Source organism: Paramisgurnus dabryanus, chromosome 10, assembly GCF_030506205.2.
Source record: "Paramisgurnus dabryanus chromosome 10, PD_genome_1.1, whole genome shotgun sequence".
Lineage (NCBI taxonomy): Eukaryota > Metazoa > Chordata > Actinopteri > Cypriniformes > Cobitidae > Paramisgurnus > Paramisgurnus dabryanus.
Window position 1 is genome coordinate 4,148,994 of NC_133346.1, and position 26,969 is coordinate 4,175,962.

The window sequence follows — 26,969 nt, forward strand, 5'->3', positions numbered from 1 at the left end:
GCGTCGAGGCAACGTTTTGTCATACACCACTGCAGGGCCCACGGATGTCACCACATTAAGAGAGACGAGCATTTGCTGTGTAGAGCCGGACAAAACCAAACTCTCATTCTAAGACTTATAATTTACTCAACCGCAAGCAATCCGAGATACGCCTGTACATTATCTTTTAGACAAAGACATTTGGAGTTATTTGAGTAAATGTCCTTGTTCTTCCAAGCTTTATAGCGGTAGAAAACCGGGATCAGGGAACAACTACCAATTTTAAACCCCAAAAAAGTGCATCCATCTTTCGCAGTGGAATTCCACATGGCTCCAATTGGTTAATAAAGGTCTCCTGCGGGTAATTGATGTGATTTTGTATGAAAAATATCCATATTTTAAACTTTTATAAACTATAATAACTAGCTTCCCAAATAACCCCTTGGAGCCGTGTGGATTACTTCTGTGTACAATGGATGCACTTTTTGGGTTTAAAGTTGGAAGTTGTTCCCTGATCCCTGTTTTCTAACATTATAAACAGCGTTCCCACACCTTAGTTAACTTCAAATTGAAGGACCTTTCAAGGACTTTCCAGGTCCAATACCCTCAAATTCAAGGACTAAATGTGGGGACACATTTCAAGTGAGAGCAATGTTACATCGTGTTACTTTTTAAGATCCATTGTTACAGTTCCCTTTAGGGGGAACTCGCGCTGCGTCACTGCGATGACACTTTGGGGACGCCTCCAGGGGTAAGTGCGTCTGAATGTGTATATCAAATTCAACCAATAGTGAAGCTTAATGACAAAGACAGGGTGACGTGGGAGCCAGGAAGTATATCGCTATCTGAAATATTGCCGAAGACGGCATTACAGGGACGCAGGAAGTATGGCAAGGGAGACGGAGCGTCTCGTTCCCTTCTCAGGGAACAACAGTTACATACGTAACCCGAGACGTTTTCACGTGTCAAACACAACTATGCAAAAAAGCATTTTGGTATGAATCAACATTCGCATACAGAAGATATAAGCATTTAAAGCGAACAGTTTAGCACGTGTGCTTAAAAACTCTAGAATTTTTATGATATTATCCTACACTATACAGGGAATAATATGGATTTTTTCCAGAAAACTTCTTGCATAAAATAGATTCAAGCACTTTTAAAGACCTGTATCTATGTATGTAGATTTTCAAAAACTTCCCAGATTCACAAACTTTCAAGGATTTCAAGGACCCGTGGGAACCCTGTATAAAGCTTGGAAGAGCAAGGATATTTCCTAAAATAACTTCAAATGTGCTTGTCTGAAAGATGATGGACATATGTATTATTTGGCTAAAGTATCGCTTCAACCATAACAATACACTTAATATGAAAAAAACATGGAAGATGAATGTTGCAGGAATCAGATGGATTATAGTGACCACAGAATCAAAAAAAGGACAAAAACTTGATGGATTTGGAATGACATAACGTTGCGGGAGTGATGGGAGAACTGTTCCTTTAACACGTAACGTATGTCTGCCATGCAAGATGTAAATAAAGCGGTGCATGTCTCGGCACGTCTCAGATTTGTACGTGCACGCATCCTCAAGTAGGAGCAAACCACACACATTATACCAGATACAAAGAAAAGTGAATCACTCGGGAACACACGCTTTCAGACTTGGAAAGTTTAGTTTCATCTCTTAAACTGTGAGATTATTTTAGCACTTTCTCAGGCTTTAACTCCCTCAGGAAGCATCAATAAGAAAGTTACTCAATGCACATCTAAACCATTCGGGAGATTTTTAGTGTACAATTATGGAACTGCTGGCAATTTTTCTACTTATACTTAAAGTAGCCAAGGAGAACCCAATGGGGTTTCCAGTTGAAAATAAAATCTATTTTTGTATATCTATAGCAAAATGCTAGCAGGAAATGAGAGAGACAAAGCACAACAGATGATGATGATGATGATGTGGGAAAAACAACTTCTTACTCACTGAAAAGAACAATGCAGCCAGGACTGCATAAAAAAGGCGCAAGGGCATAAAACATTGCCATAGTCGCTGGGGTTTATGGGTATCAAATTGAGCATTAGAGAACATCCCTCCAGGATTACAGGTGAATGAACAGGATTTCAGAATGAGAGCATCAATGTTTATACCTGGATCTCTGCACCAGCGCAGCTCTTTTGGCCTCAGACTCCAGCTTTTGGAGATGACGATGGCGTCGTTTGCGGCAGGGGGCTACATCTGTGATGTCATTTAGACTGTCATCCATTGGGCTGTTTTCAGGCATATCTGTTAAGACAAAATATATCAAGAGTTTAGTTCAAAAAAGCGATAAACGCCATTTAAAAAAAAGTGACAAAATCTGATATCCGTCGTGTTATTCTGTCATCTTTTCTCCCTTTCATACCAAACCCAGGCAATACCAGTCCTCCATCTCTGCAGAATGCAATAAATCCACTTAACCAATCACAGCGCACCATTCCATGCATTGTATACATCAATGGCGGCGTTTTGAATACACACAGAATCCTAGTTTTCCTCATCTACTTTGTACTTCGTGATCAACAAACAAACAAAAACAAAATAATACTTTTCATGGCATTGATAAACCTGAGTTGGTTTTCTGTGGCGGGGAAGAAACGTAAGCCGTCAAAATTGAATAATTTACGTGAGAGGCATCAAGCTTCTGTCATGCTAACACATTGACCCCAGGGGATCTTATGAAAAACTTTATTATTTTACTCAAAGTCAATGAAAATCGAGCAGGACCAAAACATTTTACAGCTGATCGCTGTCAAAAAAGTTAAGCGACGATGTCCCAAGGATGACAGCAGCAATGACAGTGTTCTTAATATGACAAAGTAAGGGTTTTATTTTTTTTTAATCAGTGTATACCACTGTTCAATTAAATAAATATAACATGGCAAAGATTAATGCACATTCATATATTGATTCAATAGATTCATAGCATTTTGAAAAAAAAAAAACTTTTCATGGATTTATTGTTTTTAAAATAAATCTTTGAAAATGAAATTATGGATTTGAATTTTTATGTTATTGTAACTATAAAATGCTATGTGAAAGTTTGTAATAGAAAATAGTGGTTTCTCATGTCTCAAGAAAACACATTCAGGGATCCTGACTTACTTTTTTACTAGGAGCACAGTGGCCCCCAACTGAAAATTTTAGGGGCGCAACCAAAAAATTTAGGGGCACACACCGTAAATCAACATGCTAACCAAATAATCAAATTTTTACAAATTTCCACTGTATTACTAATAAATACTTTGATAGATGCAGAAAGTACAATGTGCTGTTTCAAATTCAGTGTCACAAAACAAAAGGTCAAATTTACTGGTCGCACATGTGCAACTGGATGTAAAATTCAGTGGCACACTCTCAAATTTGTTGGCAGTCTGGAGCCCTGACATTTTACCCAAAATAGTCAAAATGGATTTGTTGCGTTTTGGAACCAAACTCTTCATATTCAGGTTAAGCAAATGTACATATTTAAATTATACAGCTTTATAGACTTTTATCACAATTTAAACAGTAAAAACACACACAAGCGCCTGCAATGTCAATCTGCCCAGAATCATGGAGGCCTAACTTGAAATGATTAAAAATAATGGCAACTTCAGCTCTTTTTTCAACCAATTTCAACCAAGCATCCGCTACTGATCTGATGTTCGATTCATTAAACAAAATGAGAAGATTGATTGCTGTTTGTAAATATATTCCCAACCACAATGACTCTTTTGCGCTGTAGAGACTGAACCGGATTAATGGAACATCTGACATCCAGAGTTCAGGATGTTGGCTGTAACTCCACTAACAGGATCATCATGATATGTTAAGCATTAACATTAAGCCAACTACATGCATCTGTCCTTATGTGATGTGACACTGAAGCTTAACAGTAGCTTGTTTTCTAATAGACTTACATACTACTGGTTACTTGTTAAATGTGGTTTCCAAAACAAGAACCCTAGATCCTATCAATCACATTGCAAAGGCACGATTACCAGCCCCATTAGCAGAAATGGCATTTGAGGCTCCATCATTATGCCGATGGTTCTGACTGTTGGTAGACTGGACCTTTGACTATTGGTCTGTTCCTAATTTTAACTAAATCTGGATGAAGCGCCCACTTAGACGGGAAGGTGTTGTCAGACAAACATGAAGTGAGATAGTTTTGAAATCGGATCTTGCTGTGCTCAAGAGTATTTATTGCTAAGTGTCTCAAACTAAAACTCTCGACATATTTGGAAGATTAATGCCACAAACCTTGAAAACGAATCAAACAGCATGGCTCAAAAACATATATTGTAGAAGTCTGGAAACCTGTAAAAACAACACTGACGGTGTAGACCCCCGTCTAGTTTTTTTTCATTCTTTCTGGGCATTAATTATGTCTTACATTTATGGTCAAGCAGGAATTTCTTATCCAAACACTTTTAAAAAATCCAAATGTTCTCCCAATGAAGATATCAATGTTACTTATCTGTTGAATCTAAAGTTATGTTCGTCGAATGATGTTTGTTCATTGGTACCATTGTGTTTAGTGTTGTTGAGGTCTAAGTGCATGACGCAACGTTCAACACAATCTGTTTATGCTGAAGATTTTAAGCCAATTTGCACAATTCACGATCAAAAGGGGGCGTGGCCCAATTAGTGTGTTACCGCAAACAATTTTTTGTTAAAAAAAAAACCCTCCGGTGTGTCATTGAGGTTATTTTCTGCTCCCGGTCACGTTGGAGTCTCCCCGATCCCAAATCGTAAATATAAAACAAGTTTGATAATTTTAATTCTTGATCGGGCAGCTTCCGAAATGATAGCCAATGACAGTGTGCAAGCTTCAACCGGATGTTGCATGCTTTTATAGCCAAAACAAGACACTCACAAACATGACATGAAAGAGGAATATTTAAAAAAATAATATTGATGTACAACTATGGCGTTTATAATGTGTCATGCAAGAACTACCACAACATCAGTTTTTCTCAAGCCACGTTTGATTTCGCGTTTCTGTGAGATCTCACGTCACTTTGAAATCATAACTACAGTCATCACTTGTGTGGTCTGGCAGTCTGGTCGAATCATCCATTGTGTGAGTTCTGAGGATTATGTTGTTAAAAATCTTTTGACAGTGTCCGGATGTCTGTGGTGAGGCTTGAACTCTATATTTTTTCTATCTAAGCTCAAGCAGGCTTTAGTCATTAGGATGTGATTGTTTTGAAGAAAACAGGAAGTTAAGCCCTCTTTCAACAGAAGAGCCCATCGTAATAAGTTTTTGAGTCTTTTGGGACGTGATGACACACAGCCCTCTCACATGCCTAACATATTGCTTAATCGATCCATCTCTTATGCTGCTCAGACACTTTTATGTAGGGTTTTACGGAGGCAGACGATATTGAATGACTGTTGCGCAACTGACATTGAGTGAACTCATAGATATATACACTAGATGTCGCCTTGGGGCTCTGAGCATGCGTCAAAACCGCCGCCATCTTAGAACAGGGGTCTTGTCATTGGAAGTATCTAGGTAAAGCAGCTATCTCCGCCTGTACTTCGAATTCATGAACGATGCCGGACTTTTGTGCTGCGCATGGATGAAAGGGCTACTAGCACTATGCATTACAGTTAAAAAAAGTAAATTTTCATAAAATTAAAACTTTTATTTTTTCCTGGACTAAACGCTAAATACATGTCTGACTGTTGAAACGAACCAAAAGAAAACAAAGAAAATCGCGTTGATGACGATTTATGGTGATTTTATTTCTGTTACACCATTGCCTACAATGACGCTGATGCGGGATTCCCCTGTTTCAAGATGGCGGCTCTGTTTGACGCATTCGGTCCAATGAACTGCTGTAGCCAAGGCGACATCTAGTGTACATATCTATGGAGTGAACTCAGAAATTTGCTTGTTGATTAATTATTTTAAGTTGGTATAGCTTGAGAGACGTGGCATTACTTGGCCCAAAAGTTAATTCCAAAAAGCCAATTTTAAGTTAAAAGTGGTGTGTGCATTTTAGCGGCATCTACTGGTGAGATTGCGAAATGCACCAACAGCTCACCCCTCGATTTCAAAACGCATATGGTAGACGCCACAGGACAAACATGTCCTCGCCTGAGACACTAAGAGGACACGCGGTGTATGTAGTAGGGTTGTGCCGATAGGGGATAGTATCGTGTATTGACGATCGTCAGACATTTTGCTAATAGAGGCTTTCATGACGATAGTTGGTAGGGGCGGCACGGTACGGATCACGGTTTTCAATTCTGTACGTTTCTTCTTGTTGTTTTTTCTTTTAAACGTTAACACTTCAGAAATTTACTTTAGCATATAATATATAGCTTAATTATCCACAATTTAGGATACAGTATTAACAAAATTGTTATATCATGAAATCACTGAATGTGACTTGACGTTAAGCACATTATTGGGATCATCTCTAAGGAAAGCTATTTTGATACAGCTAGAGAGAAGACATTGATGACATGCTTTTCATTTATTTGGCAAAAAAAGGAGAATGTGTATTGCCATCTCTGAACTGAAGAATTAACTTTCATTTATCAAACTGCCAACTTCAGTGTAGCTTTAGGCCTTGTTTATAATCGACGCATCCACATGAGTGCGAAGGTGCGTGTGTCAAAAATGATGTCAACACGGAGCGGGCGGTAGTGCGCGCAGAGTGCGCGAGACCCAATTTCGCTTGGCGGTGTGCACGTTAAATTTTGTAACTTTGCCTGCGTCTCCGCAACCCAAGAAGCACGAGTTCCAGGCGAATCTGGCAGAGCATGACGTCTCATCACGCCGGCACCCAGTCTGTGCGTCGAGTAACAACACCTCCCCAAATGGACGAGGTGCTCGCGCTTTGGAGCCAGACGAAAGTATGCAAGGCTTCAAGTAACATACGGGCACGAGGCTACATTGCGCATGCGGTGAACTGTTCGACACACACGCGCTCCGAACCGAGACAAGCGAACCGAACGGTGCGGATGTTTTTCATGTACCGTGCCAACCCTAATAGTTGCCGATAGTTATTATTATTATTATTATCATCATAGATTCACTTTAACATGCGCATTGCATGCTTTTTCCCACATGAGAGGATTTGTGGGCTTTACTTTGAGAGTATGTAATGCACGCGTGGACTCAATTTGTGCGTCTTTGACTCTTGTTCGGACCTGAATGCACGTGGCATAGACTCCCTCTAGCACCTAAACTTGTAATACGCATGGCACTGACATTTCCTTGCAATATAGAGGTTGTTAGGTGTGCAGAGGGTTAAAACCAACAGATTTGTTGTTCTCACTCCCTGGCACGCAGGACATTTTAGAGCGCCTTTATACACCACTGATAATATTGTTATGTATATTATATTGCATTTCTGTCAAAAAAAATCCTCAACCTTTTATTTGTTTACAGTAAGGCAACACATAAAAAAGAAAAAAAACAAGGTGACAAAAACTCAAGATGCTAATGTAAATTAGCATCCTGACCACATGAATAAATACACTTCATGAGAGACGTAATGAGAAAGTGTGTTCTCTTTACACTATGTTGTGTTTGGAGGAAAAGAAAAAAGCCAATCACGAGCCAATCCGAGGAACTAAACTAAAGAAAGTGGCTGACGCCCAGCAACCATACATTACAATTCATACTGTTTACAAGTTACGTGACTGCTGGAAATGTGGGGGCGACTCTAGATTTGGTGTTTTACAACCTGTTTTTACTCCACAGGGCTCACACATGGGAAAACTGAGAAATTGTGCAACTCTCAGACTAAATCATCTGTGACTCCACCTAATTTCCCTTTTCTGCTTCAAAAGTGACTCAACAGACTGGACGAGCCCCCGAATGCGGCCTTCAAGTAGTCTAATGTTGAAATCAACCAAAAGCCGTTTCCAAGAAACAAACATAGCAGATGATGTCATAGCTGGGGTCTAAACCACGCACGTAACCGATGACGGACGCCGCAAAGGGGGGCAGAGGAAACGATGATGTGTGCGTGCATGTGCAGAGATAACTACCTGCGGGCTTTGCAATTATTTTCTGACCTGGTTGTTTGATGTTGTCCGCGTAGGGCCCGGTCTCAGGCCGGGATCAGTTTTGGCTAATGAGAAGCTCAAAGGTTTAAAAAAGTACAAAAGCTGGTTCATCCAACCACCATCAAATGTTTCTACCAGGGGTTCTCAGCAGGATATGGAGGTTGTGTAAACCCCTACAGCCTACGTTGATGATGCTGGCTTCTCTATAAACCAACATAACAACAACAATGTGTGTAGAGTCTTTCGCTTTTTAGTTGAGATCTCATGACGGAAATCGATTGAGTGAGAACCAATTAAAAATAATGACAGGCGTGGGTGGTAAGATTCATCATCTTATTTCACATTTTATATCACAACAACAGTATATAATCACAATATCAGTCAGTTTTAGTGAAAATGTAATAAAGAAATGTTTGTCAGTCCATCCAGAAAAACACGATCACATGGTTCGATGCATAATCATCCAAAGTCTGCATATTTATGCGGGGGCTGCTTTTTTTTAAAGACGCGGCACTTTCGCCGCATAAATTGCAGATTTCTACTCGTTAAATATGCAGGCTTGCATGATTTTATAATCCCTGCATTTTCCTAGCAAAAAGTCACATATATCTTAGCAGAAAGTAAGCACATGCGCAGCCATATCCCATGTTGTCATGGGAATGTTAGGAAGTGACGTAATTACGCGACGTGAACATCAATCAAAAGCTGCAAAAATGTTTGCAAGTTCCCGCAATTTTGGCAAGTTCCCGCAATTTCATCGCATAAAATTGCATTAATATCCTTCATATTTCATCAATTTTTTTAGGAAAACGTGCCGCAAGATCAAGGATTTTTGCCCGCAATAATCACCAAAAAACTCTGGTTTGTGTACTAAATAACAGTGTGATATTTCAGTGTGACAAAATTATGCAACTTTAACATCATTTTCGTGGGATTTTTCATCTTCACTGTTTTATGTGACTCAAATAATGTTATATGTAGTCCTGGGAATGTGAATTTTGGCAGATGAATCCCGCCAAAAGCGCAATTTTCCCCCCAGAACTCAATTTTTGACCAGAGGATCACCATCGAAAAGCTTTTGGGCTAGTTTTAAGTACCAATTGGGCAGGTTTTGCTGTGAAAACCTGGCAACCCTGATGATAATTTATTCCTACACTGTAAAAAAATTCAGTAGAAATTACAATGTTATTGCAGCTGGGTTGCCAGTAATTTACCGTATATTTACATTTATGTTATTTACTGGCAAGAGTTTGTTCAAAGTTAAATAAATTTGAAATATTAACAAGTCTTTATCTTTACAGAATAAAACTATACAATAACAGCCTCATGCAAAGCATTCTGGGAATCAGAAATCATCATCAACCTTTTTCTGTTTTTTGCTTCAGATTTTGTTTCCCAGAATGTTTTGCTTGATGCTGTTTTTTTAGTTTTACTCTGTAAAGACAAAGACTTGTAAATGTTAATTTAACTTTGAACAAAATGTTGCCAGTAAATAACATAAATTTAAATCTATGGTAAATTACCGGCAACCCAGCTGCAATTTCTACGGATGTTTTTTTTTACAGTGTATTTATGGACATTTCAGTGAATTGTATACTAAACAAATGAAATTATTTCATTTAATTGTCCCAAAAAATATGATTATTAATGACAAATGAATAAATAAGTCTGCATTGCAAAAACTTAACTTTGTGTAACACTGAAATTAAAAATAAATATGTAATATGAAGTAAATTAAATTAAAACCCATAAAAATAATAAAACGAGCCACAATTAAATCGGCGAACAAATGGTAAATGTTTAATAAGGTTGTTTTTTATATTAATGCACGTTTAGACGGCCTGACTCTTTATCCTCACAATGTTTTAATAACATATAGCAGTCAAACCCACTGATGCCACATGCATATACTTTATTTTTTGTATGCATGTATATATATACTGTACTTCAGTCATGTTGTTTTCATCTTGAAGATGTAAAAGGCTTGTCAGTCATCCTAGATCAAATCATCACTGCGCCAACATCAGTCTATGGATGCCATATGTTTCAACCAAAAAACTCTCTGGAAGAAAAAGTCCCCCAAATCTTTTAAACATTGTTAAACCATATTAAAATATGACTTTCATTTGACTTTCTTGGCAGGATTTCAGCTGTAGGCTCTGTGAGTTTGATCCTGAACTGCATTTGCAATCTGAATCATAACAAACATGTAACCGTGTCCAACGAGCACACAATGAGTCCGACTGAGAATTTGCCAGCAGTTCCCACAAATCCCATACAAAACTGATTTGTTAAAGACAAAGGAAATCTCAGTTCTTTCTGAATGGTTTAAGGTGTCACCTTTAGCAGGAGCGCTTTGGTCTGGACGTCTGAGTTCCTGATCCTGTTCTTCTTCTGTGCTTCCCCCATAATCACTCTCCTCCCCTGGACTCTTATCTGCTGCGGTTTCACTCACCTCCTGATCTTCACTTTCAGACTTTTTCTTTCTACAACACAGCAGGTTTTTGCCAGTTAGATGTTTAATAACACACATAGGGGCGGTTGTGTATAAACTCCACGAATCAAAAACAGCTTCTTCTGGCAAAAGGCAGTATTTAGGTATAAGTGATCCTGCAGGTTCCTGTATTCCTCAAGTTTAAGACACTTTCTGTTTTTTAATACTGCATACACATAAAGGGGCGGTTTCCCGGACAGGGTTTAGGTTAATCCAGGACTAGGCCTTATTAATATTAGGTCATTTAAGAAGTTTTTACAAACATACCTTACAAAAAACACATCTCAAGACAAAACAATGGCAACAAAATATGTTAAAATTAAACAGGACAAAGTGTTTTTAAATTAAAACAGCTCAAACGTGCATTTTAGTCTGGGACTAGGATAAACCCTGTCCGGGAAACCGCCCCTTAATGGATTTACTGGTTGTATTATAATAAAGTAACAGAGATAAAACTATATATGATCATTATACCATTGCAAAAACCACAAATCTAATGGTGGCATGGGGCGTACACACAAAGCGTGAAGCGTGACGCGCAAACACGTGCTATTTTCCTCAAATATGTCTTTGCACAAGTTGAAAATATTTAACTCGAGCGAAAAATTTGCATGACACAAAGTTAAATCCCGCAAGTAATCTAGAGCAAGGAATGCGATGCTTCGTGTTTGGTTTGTGTACGTTGCATAATGGGGACGTACACACTAACAGCTAATTCAACAATTTGCAGGAGCAGATTACATACAAAGTCAATGCAAAGACGTGAATCGATGCAAACTTGTGTGGGACGATGCGGATGACGCAAATTGTGCGGCGAGTTTGATGCAAAAACAAGCGCTATTTAGTTGAATTTACATTACAAAGTTAATGCAAAGACGTGAATAGACGAAAACTCGTGTGGGGTGATGCGAATGACGCAAATTTGGTGTCGCGATTGCCACGAAAACACAAGCTATTTGCCTCAAACCTGTCTTCGCAAGTTGAAAATATTCAACTCGAGCGAAAAATTTGCATGACATGAAGTTAATCCCGCAAGTAATCTAGAGCAAGGAATGCGATGCTTCGTGTTTGGTGTGTACGCAGCATAATGGGGCGTACATACTAAAAGCGAATTCAACGATTTGCATGAGTAGATTACATACAAAGTTAATGTAAAGACGTGAATAGACGAAAACTCGTGTGGGGTGATGCGAATGACGCAAATTTGGTGTCGCGATTGCCACGAAAACACAAGCTATTTGCCTCAAACCTGTCTTCGCAAGTTGAAAATATTCAACTTGAGCGAAAAATTTGCATGACATGAAGTTAAATCCCGCAAGTAAACGAGAGCAAGGAACCCGATGCTTCGTGATTGGTGTGTACGCAGCATAATGGGGACGTACATACTAAAAGCGAATTCAACGATTTGCAGGAGCAGATTACATACAAAGTCAATGCAAAGACGGGAATAGATGCAAACTTGCACGGGGCGATGCGAAGGATGCAAATTGGGTGGCGCGATTGACGCGAAAACACACGCTATTTGCCTCAAATGCTTCTTCGCGCAAGTTGAAAATATTCAACTTAAGCTGTAAATTTGCATGACACAAACTTAAATCCTGTGAGTTATCTAGAGCGAGGAGCGAAATGCTTTGCACACAGCATAAGACTTTTGCACAGTACTATAGTTGTCAGAGAAATATCACCCTATAATAAAATATTAGCAAAAAGATCAATAGGATTAGTTCTCAAAGAAAATTTGTGACCCTGGGCCACAAAACCAGTAATAAATCATATGGGTATATTTGTAGTGATAGCCAACAATACATTGTATGGTCAAAATGATTGATTTGTATGCCAAATATCATTAGGATATTAAGTAAAGATGATGTTCAATGAAGATATTTTGTAAATTTCCTACTGTAAATTTATCAGAAGTAATATGTTTTGCTAAGGACTGCAATTGGACAACTTTAAATGTGATTTTCTCAATATTTTGTTTTGCACCCTCAGATTCCAGATTTTTTTTATGGTTGTCCTGACAAGCCATCCATCAATGGAAAGTTGGTTTCAACTGCACAAAACTGGAAGTGATATTAAAGTAACATTCTGACGAGATTACCTAATAAAATCGAGTTTCTTAACAGTGGAAAGCTGGAAAAGTTGAACTGAGAAAACTTTTACAATACGACAGTGCGTCAGAAGATCCCTCATGTGAGGGTGAATCATAATGAAGGGTCACAGCTGGTCATTCACATCCTTACCTCAGTCGATCCTCCTCCATAGACTGCTGAAATTCGTCGACTTTCGCCTGCAAAGCTCGGATTTTGGCCTTCTTCTCATTTAGAACCAAGACAAAGCGGCTATACAATTCCTTCTCCAGGGTCTCCTTTCCCTGGACGTACTTTTCCATCCTGTAAACAGTGAAGACCAGTAAAACCACATCTGTCAACCCTCCTGTTTTTCCCGGGATTCTCCCATATTTTACCATTCTATCCCGCAATCATCCAATTTAAATAATTTCTATTTTTATTATTTTTTATAAGAACATCCCACTGGCCTTATTTAAAATGGTTGCTACATTCGCCTACGGTAAAGCAGGCGGCAGTATATCTATAACATCCCACTTAAACGACACCAGTTTTGGTTTGGGAAATTTCCCATATTTTCAAATCCCAGGGGGACAGGGATGGGTGGATGTTTGGTTGGTGGGTCCATAATGGATTCAGACTTTAGATTTTACATTCTGGTCCTGATGATTTTACAAAGATATTTTACCAACATTAAGTGGCGACCTACCAACCACAGAGCTAAACTTTCAACTTGTAACTACAGGACAAAATTGTAGAGTTTGAGACTCACAGCTGTAGACAAATATGCCTAAAAAGGTACCACCCTGGGTATTTTTCTATTCTAACTCTTTGGGAACGAGAAATGCACATCATACACTGCAAAAAATTATTTAAAAAAAAATTCTTAGTATTTTTGTCTTGTTTTCAGTAAAAACATCTAAAAATTCTTAAATTAAGATGCTTTTTCTTGATGAGCAAAATGAACCAAGAAAATTAGTCTAGTTTTTAGACCAAAAATATGAAATTTAAGTAATTTTGTGCATAAAACAAGCAAAAAAATCTGCCAATGGGGTAAGCCAAAAAAACTTGAACATTTTTCTTAAACACTAAATTCAAGAAAAATTAGCGTACACCGTTTGCAGATTTTTTTTTAGAAAAAACATCTTAATTTAAGAATTTTTAGATATTTTTACTAAAAACAAGACAAAAATACTAAGAAATTTTTTCTTGAAAATCATTTTTTGCAGTGTACATAACACAAATTAGGTAATACTTTACTTGTAGGGGTGTTCATAAGACTGACATAACACCTTCATAATCATGACATGACAGGTGTCATAATCATAAAGGAGATTTTATGCACATTTTTAACAACACTGTCATTAAGTTACATTGGTTCAATTATGTCATTTTTAATGCAAAGATGAAATTGGTTCAGATGTCTTTGTTATGACAACTTGACATAAACCAATACATCATAACTTGTCATAAATCTGTCATAAACATGACAGCAGAATAATAATCATGAATATTTTTCTTGACCTCAACTACAGTGGTACAAATTGAATTTGTCATTAAAATGTCATTAAGTGTTAATACTCTGTCAAATAGTTTTATACCAGCATCATGAATATTTTTCTTGACCTCAACTACAGTGGAATAATATTGAATTTGTCATTTAAATGTCAAGAAGTGTTAATACTATTTCAAATCATTTTAAATACCTTATCAAAATGCAACAGACACGTCAAAAGATTTCTCTTAACTTTAAGTATGTGCACAATACATAAAACTGACAACTACCAGAACTTGTTCTTCCTCACAAAGAAGGTTCTGAAATTTTCTGACATAGAAGAAAAAACAAAATTTAATTCACTTAATGTAATTAACTGTTTTCCAGTTATATGGACCCCACACTGCATGGCATAACACATTATTGTACTGTTTTCATTTAATTTTAGCTGAATCGGTCTCCAAATGCAATACAATATTAGTTTATCAATTTTATTTAGTATTATTATTGGATGATTGATTTTATTTCTCTAACACCTGAAAAAAACTTTAAAAAAACATTATGAACTGAAGAATATTCATGACGCTGTTATAAAACTATTTGACAGAGTATTTACATTTAATGACAAATTATACTTGTATCACTGGTAAAAAGTGGTCAGTTATGTTGTCTTGGTAATGTCAAGTGGTCATAACAAAGAGGTCTCAAAAAATTTTATCAAATGACACTTAATGACAGTTCTCCTTAATGTTCATGACACGTGTCACATCATAATCATGACATGTGTCATGTCAGTCTTATAAACACCCCTTCAAGAAAGGTGTTACCACAAAGGATTATTATTGAGTATGATAATCTGATTGCATATTATTGGGTTATTCCTGCTTTCTGAACAGATCTGTGACTCAATAGTTAACCCACTGATTTATTCTACTACATGTTGTTTTATATATGGATTAACACCCACTTATTTAATATGGAAAACATTAGGAGTGTCTTCGAACGATGACACCTGTGCACCATAAACACCCCGGACTAAATACTGAAGTCCTTGTTGGTTAGCATTACGAATTCTCCATCATTCTTGTTTTAGAGATGTTGGGAAGCGTGTACATTGTGGCTGATGATGTCACTGCTGCCGATCTGCAGAGAGGAAAAACTGAAGCACATGTTGAAGCACCAGACACGTGTGTTGCCGCCATGGTCGACCAGGGATTCCCTTGTTTTCCCTTATTTACGCCACCACCCACCCGAGTGCGTCATGTGCCCTAAATACCCCAAAACCAGCTGCAAAAAGCCCCTTTGTTCTTAACCGTTCACATATCTACTATTCACTTTTTATTTAGTGAGTATCATAGGAAACACAACAAAGCAACCACTCTAAAATACAGCCAAGATACTGTTTCGTTTTAAATAGTGAGAGATCATGCGTGGGGGATTCAATGGAGAAGCTGTATACAGCTTAAATAATGACGTCAAGTTTCTTTGAAATGCGTCTTGTCGTTACGAAACAAAGATTTGATGATTTCAAGAACAATGAAACTAACCAGGACAGCATTTCCTCCACAATGGTCATTTATGTATGTTTATCCCTAAAGTCAACTTGCAATGATGCACCAAAAACAAAGTTTACTCTGATCTTGTAAACATAAGTATAATAGTTTTCATATTGTACTGCAGTGTTGGTGAAGACCTACTCGGTGGTGATGTGTTCTTGTTCCCGTCTCAGTTTCTGGTTCTCTTCAAGCAGGTGCCGGTTTTTGGCCTGCAGATGTTTGCTGAGCTCCAGGCTGTGAGTAATGAGCTCCCTTATGACTTCAGTGGGTTCAGGCACAGCCTGCAGGTCCACCACACCGAGCTTGAACTGAAACCAATAGAGAGAAAACAAGATCTTGTAGTCAACTGTCTGTCATGTCAGTGTTTGTATTTGTTTTGTCTTTAAGCTGTTGTTGTGGAATGATGACTGGTTTGGTTCGAGGCTTCAATCTTTGGGAAACAAGACTGCTAAAAGTGGGTGGTCAGTGTCTTTTCTCTGGTTGTCTAACACCTGGATAAACATTTGGGAATGACAGCCGGGACTCTCGTACTGATAAGAGAAGCTGACCGCTGTGATCTTAGCCAATGAACCACAGTCAGCCTCTGATCCTGAAATAGATCAGTACTACCAGAATACGCACGGGACGGTCGTGCTCCTGTAGTATGTGTCAACTTGTCAGCGATAAGAGCGACTGCTTCAAGACAAGAGCTCTAAAGATAACAGACCGCACAGAAAGCGGTGCACAAGACAATACAATGAAAGTCAGATTTACTGTCCTATTAATACCTGACAACTTTAAGCAAAGGCCGTGTGTTGAAACAATTGTGCAGATCTTTATCAGCATGTTCTGCACAACTCTTCTAAGTGGTCACTTAAGAGATGACTCACAATGCACAGGGACATTAAATAGATTTTAGATTTAAATGTCTTGAACAAGATAATCTTTATGATCTTTACAGGGACATTGAATGATAAGTAGAGATGCACCAATATTAAAGGATAAAAAATTCCGGAAAATTTACTCACCCCCATGTCATCCATGATGTTTATGTCTTTCTTTGTTCAGTCAAAAAGAAATTAGTTTTTTTTTTTTTGAGGAAAACATTCCAGGATTTTTCTCCATATAGTGGACTTTAGTGGACCTCAACTAGCTGTGTGAAGCCCCAGCGCGACCTTACGTATTACGTCGAACGGTCATGCGTAACATATGTGAAATGCACACTTGCTGACCATTTTAAAGGGGCGGTGAATTTGTCGATTTTATTGTTTTATACTGTTGCCTGATGTCTACTTCTGATGTCCGCGTGGTTTTTACATTCAAAAACATCAAAAACAATAAGTAATAGGCTATTTTGTAACATAGAATAGTGGCTGTCTGGAGAAATGGTTCGTTTGAAGGGGCGGGCCGCATTGAAGACCTGGACGTAAACACCCACTGCTATGATTGGAAGGCTTCATTACCCATCATTACATGTGGGCAAATGTTTTAAAAACATTAATGTGATAAAAATAGCAGCCGAACACAAATATGTTTGAGCCACAAAAGATTCTGGGTGCTAAATATGATACACATAAATGACAATACGTATATTAAAGTAGAAACAAAACTCGACGTGACTAAATTACCGTATACAACACAGTAAGCGCGCATCAGAATCTAAACTGCGGCTAATAAATCCTTATCAATAACTTTGTATAATTCGATTGTGCTTGTGAGGTTGCTTTTACATTCACGTAATGTTAAATACCACAGTTATATGATAAAAAATAAGCTTTGTTGAGTGTTTGACCTTTCAAACGTAACTCGCCTAAATTACCGTATACAACACAGTAAACGGGCATCAGAATCTAAACTGCGGCTGATAAATCCTTCTTTATAAATAACACTGTATATTTCTACCGTTAAATTACAGTCGTGTTGTTAAGTGGTGTATCTTTATTAATCGTTTAATGTTTTTAGTACATTAAAACAGTCAAACATACGTGTTTAGACACGGATGTTACAACAGACATATCAAGCGATCTCTTCTAACAAAGCAATAGTGAAACGCAGTAACTTAAATAAAGTAAAATGTCTTACTGTGTATAATGCTGTGTCATTGTTGTCAGATCCAATATAAGTGGTGCTTTTAATCACAGTCTCTCTGCAAATCCAGCATCGACTTCTTTCCAAATAAATCCGTGTACACAAAGTTAACAAACACTCCCCACACGAGCTGGAACTTCTTAAAAAGCAAACTTTTTCCAGGCATTTAATGTTATGTTCCAAGCCTCCGAATTAAAGTATTTAGCTTCTGTGTTGTTCCCACGCGGTTCTTCCACAACCGAAAATGCGTTCCCAGTCTATCATAACAGATCACCGCGTCAAAATAAAAGTCTCTCAGAAAAAATGTATTTAAAAGTCATTTTGGTTACATTTGTCAATCTTTAAAGACATATTTACTTGTTGAGACACACGTGTGTCACGCGAAGCTGTGGGCGGGACTTCAAAAGTGGTCCTTGTATTTGGCTATGGGGCGGTGCTTCAATTCTACTTTGACGTCATAGATTTCCGAATTCCACACTGGCTTGTTTTACTGGCTTGGTGCCAAAAACTGTTATATTTCAGTAGCACGGACGTTTTCAGTTCTGAAACTTGCAGGATGTTCATTTAAGTATGATGACCTCTTATATAACAAATTATCAAGTTAAAATTGAGTATTTGATTCACCGCTCCTTTAAACAATAAACTGACACAAAGACAGTAATTCGTGTCATTCCACATCCAAAAATGTTGCAACGGTCCTCTTTCTCCACACTTGTAAACACTGGAGCGGTAGTTGCGCAGACGTCACGCGTGACCTTTCGACGTGATTACGTAATACGTAAGGTCAAGCTGGCGCATCACAAGGCTAGTACAAGATGGGAAGTTGTGGTTAAAAGTACTTTTTTGTGAAAATGACAATTGTTTTTCTAGATAAGACCCTTATGGACGGTTGGGATCGTTTACAGCCTTTTGAAGCTGAATTGAAACTGCAATTTTAAAGGGATAGTTCACCCAAAAATGAAAATAATGTCATTAATGACTCACCCTTATGTCGTTTTAAACTCGTAAGACCTCCACAGTTTAAGATGTTTTCTATTTAGTCCAAGAGCTTGTTGACCCTTCATTGAAAATCTACATACGGTATACTGTCCATGTCCCTAAAGGTAATAAAAACATAATCAAAGTAGTCCATGTGACATCAGTGGGTCAGTTTGAATGTGTTGAAGCATTGAAAATACATTTTGGTCCAAAAATAGCTAAAATTACGACTTTATTCAGCATTGTCTTTTCTTCTGCGTCTGTTGTGAAGCGCATGCGCAAGACTAAAGTCACGTGACTGCAATGACGCTGATGATGTGTAATCTTCGTAATGTTTGCGAAGTTTTTTTTTTCAAACTTACAGTGTGCGTCTCCCTCCCTGTAAACGAAGCCAGAGCGAGAAAAAAAACAGCTGGGGCGCACCAGATAACACGTCAGCCTTTTCGTATGTCATCCACGTCACTGCAGTCACGTGACTTTAGCATGCGCTTCACAACAGATGCGGAAGAGAAGACAATGCTGAATAAAGTCGTAATTTTTGTTATTTTTGGACCAAAATGTATTTTTGATGCTTCAACACATTCTAACTGACCCACTGGTGTCACATGGTCTACTTTAATGATGTTTTTATTACCTTTCTGGACATGGACAGTATACCGTACGTAGATTTTCAATGGAGGGTCAGAAAGCTCTCGGACTAAATATAAAAGATCTTAAACTGTGTTCCGAAGATGAACGGAGGTCTTACGAGTTTGGAACGACATGAGGATGAGTCATTAATGACATTACTGTATTTTCATTTTTGGGTGAACCATCCCTTTAAACTGCATTGAATCTGTGAACTGTTGAGGTCCACTAAAGTCCACTATATGGAGAATAATCCTGGAATGTTTTCCTCAAAAAAAATTTTTTTCTTCTCGACTGAACAAAGAAAGACATAAACATCTTGGATGACATGAAGGTGAGTAAATTATAAAAAAATTAAAATATATAATATATAAAATATTTCTTTAAATTTTTCCACCGATACCAATAGATGATAATTCAGACTGATATCTGCCGATATGTAATTTTCGGAATGTTATTCGTTCATATAATGACTATTAATATTTAACGCTAAACTAATGATGTTTCTTTACATTTTGTATACACAGAGCTCAAATCATTGCATTTTTCTGTTCTCTTTTAAATAAGAGGATATATCGGCCATGACTATCAGCTTTAATCAAAAATTGGTTTTATCGACTGATACCGATTAGCGGCCAATATATTGGTGCATCTCTAATGATAATGGACTAAACCTTGTATTGTTCAGCAACACAAGATGTTAGTCAGCTCTTTAAACGTTTGCTTTTCTGAGAGACATACAGATTGAGCAACCTTCTCAACTCTACATTCTACGCAAAACTAAAGCATAAATAGCAACTCTTATGTCACGGTCGCATTTATGAAGTGCTAAATGAAAGAATCAACATGGGACAGATTTCATGACGCACATTCAGTCTGCACTCACACTCACTTAACTTATTTTCTCCAGTCAGCAATGAGCTAAGAACTTCTCTCAAAACTGTTCTGGATTCAGGCTCTTGTAGCTTCTATGTAACTTCATCTATTTCTTTAGTTAAACAACATATTTATTTAAATCATGCAACATATGAAAGGCAATTAGAAAAAGCGGAGCAGAAGTGAGGAGTGAGTAACAGTTTATACACTGTCAAAAAATGGTCCCTATCTGTCACTGGTGCTGTACCCTTTCAAAAAGTCCACTTTTGCACCTAAAGAGTTTATATTAGAAACTTACTGTGCGTGCACACTGCCAGAGATTTTGTCGATGTGTGTAACTAGTCTCTTTCAATGAGATCATTCCTAATTCTGATTGTCCTAGAAGCAACTATAAACAAATGAGTAACCATCATCTCAGTAAATGCTGAAAGACGGATGACGTAAACTCCAATGCTTTACTCTCATTGGTTGTCGCTCACGAAAGTCGCTCGTCATTTGCATAAAGTTAAACTTTGTTGGACACGCCCACTTTTGTCGGCAGATATCACCACGCTTCCACTGAAATAAATTAGATCGCATTGCTCCGCCATTGCTAATTGCTAAGGGTGTGCACGCAGCTTTACAGGTACATAATGGTACCAAAGAGTGCATATTAGTACTTTAGAGGTAAATAGTGGAACCAAATGTAATGTATACATGTATGTATGCCCCTGTGACAGCTTAAGACCATTTGTCATCTCCTTCATGTCCCCCCAAACCTGAATTTAATGAATTCATTATAAGTTAATAAAGGGAGATGGACAACGTAAAAAAAAAAAAGTTTCATAAAAGTAGTATCTAAGTCCTTGGAACGTGAGATATGACAGCTGTATGTTATAAACGGAGCAAAAATTAAGTCACTATATTTACTAAAATCTTGATCAATCATGTCATGATCCGTTAAAAACATGCAAATTGGACTGAAAATAATTTGACTAATGCAATGAAAAATAATTTGTCTATTGTATCCGAAATTGCCTATATTTATACTATATACACTGTAAAAAGTGAAAGTTGGATCTACTTATAAAGTTATAAATAAAGTTTTTCAACTTAAATTTTTCATGTAACTCTTCTCCGCCATTGACGTGTTAACTCGTCAATTAAGAGAAAACGCTTCCCTGCCAATGACGAGTTTTTACGGCAATCCATATTTCCGCTATTATCCACTAGGTGGCGCTCTTACACAACTTATATAACATTGAAGCATCCACTGATCCAAAAACAGTACAAATTCTGTGTATGTTTTGATCATCGTTCTGAATCTGATCTCTAACAAAAGTCCTTTACAAAAAACAAGTATCTTAAAATTTGGTATTTTTGAAGAAACCTACCAATATTTGAGAGTTGATAAAAGATAACTTTTTTTAAAAAAAAGTAGAGGGTCTTTTTCATTTGATATAATATATGCTTATATATTTCAAGGTTTTCTTCTGGAAGGCATTACATTCTTGTAAAAATCATTTTAAAAATGCTGGGTAATTTTTTAGTTGAAAAAAATTTGTTTAGGTGTTCCCAATTGATGTAGTATGTCCGAATTCATAGTATCTGGAAATAGTAGGCGAAAAGTACCCGAATGACTCACCCAACAAAGAAAAATAAGAAAATGAGTCTACGTCATATTTAAAAATGTTGGAAAGTTGTAACACGGTTCTATTCAAATTTAAATACATAAGGAAAATAGTTGCTCTGTGTGGTTAAATTGTGCCACTTTTATTAAAAATTTCTTTCAAATGAGCACCAAAGAGAATCTAATCTGCTAAACTTAAAATCATTGAGTCTGGAATAAAAAGTTAATGCTAATTTTTGGTTTAATCTTTTTAAAAAAGATTTATCATGGAAAGCGATACTTTCCCAATATTTTAAAATAAAAGTTTCGATTTAGACAGACTTCATCATTCACAACACAAAGAAGGCTTCAGGGAAAAAAGAAACAAAGTCGAAAATGGCCCCTGTGAGGAACACTCATGTATCTAATGACTGACATGAAGTGAAATAGTGAACGTGACCAAAATCCAGTAGAGTCGAGAAAACGTAACATTCCTCTAGTGAGGGACTGAGAATGACCCCTTCACAGAGCGAGCATTGTTTCTTTACATGGCAGGCCGGTCTGGAAAGTATTAGACAGTTTCATCTCTGCAATCAGTCAAGTGGCCGGTAGAACACGAGCAGATGCCATCATAACCCCACGAGGACGCTGGGAACCAACCTCAGTCTGTCCCTGTGGGAAAAGTCGTTTTCTAGGTGCCAATCCAGCACTAAACCACACACAGAGCTGTGCGGACCTCCTGAAGATCTCCATGAAGCTCGGAGCGTCTAATCACACAAAGTCGCATGAGCCTTCCGTCACTGTGAACAATAACAGATTTGTAGGAGGCTTTTGGGTCAAATCACGGATGTTGATAATGAGTAGATGTTTCGTGCTGACGTCAGACCTCATTTATTCATTAGAAATAATTGTAGGTTTTCGTTTAGGTCCAGATTAAAAGATAAAAAATAGTTAAATGAATGAAGGGCATTTCCTTTGTAAAGAACTGACTAAAACATCTCCACGTGTGTTAGGTAGATGTTTGGTTTTGTGTAGACCAGCGCTGAGATGCAGAACATGAGTTTACATCTCTGATCCTCAACACGCAGTGACAGGAACGCTTCCACATGTTTTACAGAAAGACTCGCTTCAGTGCCAACATGTGAAAAGTGCTTAACAGTTAACGGCAAGATGAACAAGACACGAAGCAGAGGAGTTTCATCAGTGATCTGATAGCAATTACGGCTTTTACAAAGATGTGGAGGGCCATTGAAACTCGACCAATGGCAACTTTTAAAATCCCTTGTTTTTGCTGATTGTTTGTTTGTTTGTACTATTTGAAGAAACACAATGGTATTATTTTTTTTGAATTGGCACTTGTGTCTGCATGAGAGATGCTGAGAAAGTAATGAAGGAAATTAAATCCTTTGACTTGCAGATGGTAAGGTTTTGTGTGTGGGGTGTTCGGTTTAAACAAGATCCATCTTTCCTGATTAACCATTCCTCTTTGGAGCGGCCACGTGCCCCATCACAGATTTAAGGATCAGCAATGTGACACAAACAAGATCCTGGAACGTACTACTTTTAGTTTGAGCTAACCAAGTTTGTGCAACACAAAAAAAACTATTTTATAATCTACTGTATGATTGACTTGTGTATAATATAACATGCATATGTATTATGTATATATGAGAAAATTTGATGCAAAACCCTCTAAGCGCATCTCATGTTTTCTTGAAAATTAGCATTTTTTTATCAGACTCTTATGTTTAGGTTCAGCAATTACTCTTTAATGGCAATGAAAAGGTTATTAGTCAGTATCTATGCCTTATTTTTACAAATGTCACTATAATCATTTTTTTTGGTATTTAACATACCATAGACTTCTAAAAAAAAATCTAAAAAAAAGACTTCTAAAAAAAAGACTTCTAAAATCTGGATGTAGTGTTCATGACATTACCCATAGCAGGGTTTCCCACAGCACTTTGCAGTTCGGGCGGCCGAAACACACACACACACAAAAAAAAAAAAAAAAAAAAATCGCTGCACAAAAGGCCGTCAAGTTCATCTCGGAGAATAGCTCGGACGCGCTTTACACCGCGAGCAGGCACTCGCGCCACACGGCCAAATGAGAGAAAGACGTGGTCCGTCACTGTCTGGAGGATAACTAGTAGCCAGTTGATAAAACATCTCTGAGAATAGCAGGGACGCGCTTCGTACCACAAGCATGCACGCACGCAACACGGCCGAAACGGTCCGTCAACGTTCTGGAGGATAAAACACGTGTCCGTGAGAACTGCAAGTGGACTTATGTTTTGGGTTTATTTAAGCCTGTTTTTGTATTAGTCTATAGTTCTTGCAAATTTAAAGTAAGTCAGCTGGTGATTGCAATGCCCCCCGGCCACGACCAACCCGCCCAACCTTACCACCTTAAATAATATATTTTCTGCGGAAAACCCTGCACAGGTTTGCGAAAAGCTTTTTTGAAGGAAATAGTAGGCAGAGCCTGCCGTCGCCATCTTGCCCACATGTCACTGCGCAACACTCGCGGATAAACGAAATGAGTAAAGAGGCGGGAAGTGGGTGAAGCTGAGTTGGCTGATTACTGAAACCACGCCATCCTAGCTCGACGGGAGTGGCAGTTCACCCGTCACTCAAGTGGCCACGCCCTTAATTATGCAGAACTTTAAGGCTTAATATAATTTAAACGGATGAGTTACAAATAAAATTCCCCCCACTCACAGTTGTCAGGAAGGGCAAAATTCCCTATAGACCAAAAACTATTTTTGTACCAGGCAGTAAACATATATATTTTTTGCTCTAAAGATGGACATTTTAACATGAGGGTCTATGGGAATTAACTCCCTTTTGGAGCCAGCCTCTAATGGCCAGTCGTGGAATTGCAGTTTAAGTCACTTCCGATCAGAGAGATCAGAAGGTTGCCCCTCGGTTTTTAACAAATTTGCTTTTTCGGCAAAAACCTCAACTTCAAAGTTGCAAAATCACTAAAGATACAACTAGAAGGATTTGCTAAAAAAAAACGACGTGGCGCTTATCCAACAAACTGGTATTTCTGAATGGCCTGAGATGAGGATTAAGTGGATTTAAGGTGAAGGCATTTGATGAACATATTATACGTGCTGAGAGCATTAATATCAGTATCTCATTTTTGTATTTGAGCTCCTCATAAATATTATTATTTACTGTTTATATAAGCATATGTATACCTATATATTTGTATATATACAGACTAGATTACTATGCTATTACTATGCTATACAGTTTTATTACAAACAGCAAACTAAACTACAACGTAACGTAGACCTAAACATGGTTATCTAAATATAATTTAGCCCATTTAAACATCGCTGTTTTTAGTTTTACCAGTCTTTGTATAAGTAGCCTATATATTTTAGGCATTGTTAGGCAAATAGCAGTCTATGTTTTTGTTATTTTGTTATTAGACTATGAGTTGCATTATACCTATAGTGATTGGACTGTATTATGCCCTAAGTCTTCACTGTGTTTATTACATTATTTTTTAGTAACCCTTCTGGATTTAAAGGCATCAACAAACTACATTTTAACATTTTAGAATGCCTATTTATACTTCTGTGGTTATTTTGATATAACAGTTCAGAGACAGTAATATTGTAATATAACTAATTACTTTCAAATGTAATATTAAATGTATTACATTTTGGAAGTAACTTGCCCAGACTCTTCATCAGATTCTATAACCTCACAGTGTGTGTTTGTATTTTGCGGCTGATGGTTCACCTGCGTAGGTCATCGGTGAGGGTTAATATGTGCTTTGCGAAACAGAAGTCAGTTCATCCCTAAATCTTTAAATGCTTACTGTAATAAAAGTGCCGTCTTCAAACGAGCTGTCCTGGCAGGAGAAACACCTGCTTTCACAAAACTCAACCTGAAAATTTACACGTGACTCTTAAATGCCCTTCTTTCAGCTGTTTTACTGAAGAATGCCACAGATGTGTCCTACTACTGTAACCACAAACAAAACGCAGGGTGTCATTATGTGTGCCTGCGGTATCACAATACTAAACCAACACAACATTGCTCATGTATGAATTGGGTGAATCCGATGAATCGTCCTAAAACATATCAAACCCTCAAATTAAAAGAGGAATGTAAAAGATTATATAATTAATATGTATAAAAAAACATATCACGACAGTTCTGACATTTCAAGCACAGTCATCATTCCTGTAATGCAAAAAAGTAATGACTGTATTGAGTAGAAACAATGAATTTTACATCATTTACACATTAGCATGTATGCATTTGGCAGATGCTTGGTACATTATTATCAGTATGTGTGCATTTTAAACCCACGAACTTTGGCGCTGCTACTGCAGTAATAAAAATCTGCATAAAAATCATAAATATGTGACCATGCAAAAAAATCATAAAACAGCTTTCATATTATTATGCTTAATATAATTACATTACTTCATGACCTTTGAAACAAAAAGTTAAAATAGCATGACGTAAAAGCGGCACAAAACAAATGTCTTCGCTTATATAATAACGTACAGCACGTTCATGTCCCAACACCTCATTTATAAGCTGACATCTTTACTGAACAGTACCAACGACAAAGCAATGCTTACATAAGAAAGTTTTAAAGCGCCGGTCCGGATTTTAAAAGTGTAAACGGAGCCAAAGAAAAAAAAAGCACGACATTAACCATCCAAAACAGCTTTACTCAAGAGCACAATAATGTATAAACTACAGCGCGGGATCTCAGACACATCTGTGAGACTTTACAGAAGCCTTTTACATACGTTCAAGTCAAAAAGAGCAGAAACCTTTCCCTCATCAAGATTCTCACCTGTGTCAACAAAAAAACATATGAAGTTCGTTACGAGATTTGAGATCCTGGTTATGTTACGCACAATGTTTCTAGGTGACATAACAGGAGGTGATGATGTAATATTTGTTCCCTTTACATGGACGGCTGCTGTTGAGCTAAAACACAAAACATTGCTGGCCAACCAAGTCATGAACGTCTAGAGGAGATTTTTACGCACATTTGCACGTGGAACTGGACTTTTATTTGCCTGTCAGGGGGTCGGCTTCTCTTTTTCTCAAAACTACTTGGCATTTCCAAATAATCACATCTGCTGTGACGGAAAACAGTTTTTTTTTAGCGATTATATCTAGAGAAGCAACATGGCGTTACTATG

General features: G+C 37.6%; 1 protein-coding gene across 1 annotated transcript in view; it reads right to left on the reverse strand.

Moving 5' to 3' along the window:
- xrcc4 (X-ray repair complementing defective repair in Chinese hamster cells 4) overlaps positions 1-26,969 on the reverse strand; it is a 51,065-nt gene that overhangs the window by 14,815 nt on the left and 9,281 nt on the right. Inside the window, exons 4-7 of the mRNA XM_065262226.2 lie at positions 15,786-15,952; positions 12,768-12,917; positions 10,371-10,516; positions 2,126-2,261 (exon numbers count right to left, since the gene is read on the reverse strand). Of these exons, the coding sequence (XP_065118298.1) occupies positions 2,126-2,261; positions 10,371-10,516; positions 12,768-12,917; positions 15,786-15,952 (599 nt within the window). The remainder of the gene's footprint in view (positions 1-2,125; positions 2,262-10,370; positions 10,517-12,767; positions 12,918-15,785; positions 15,953-26,969) is intronic.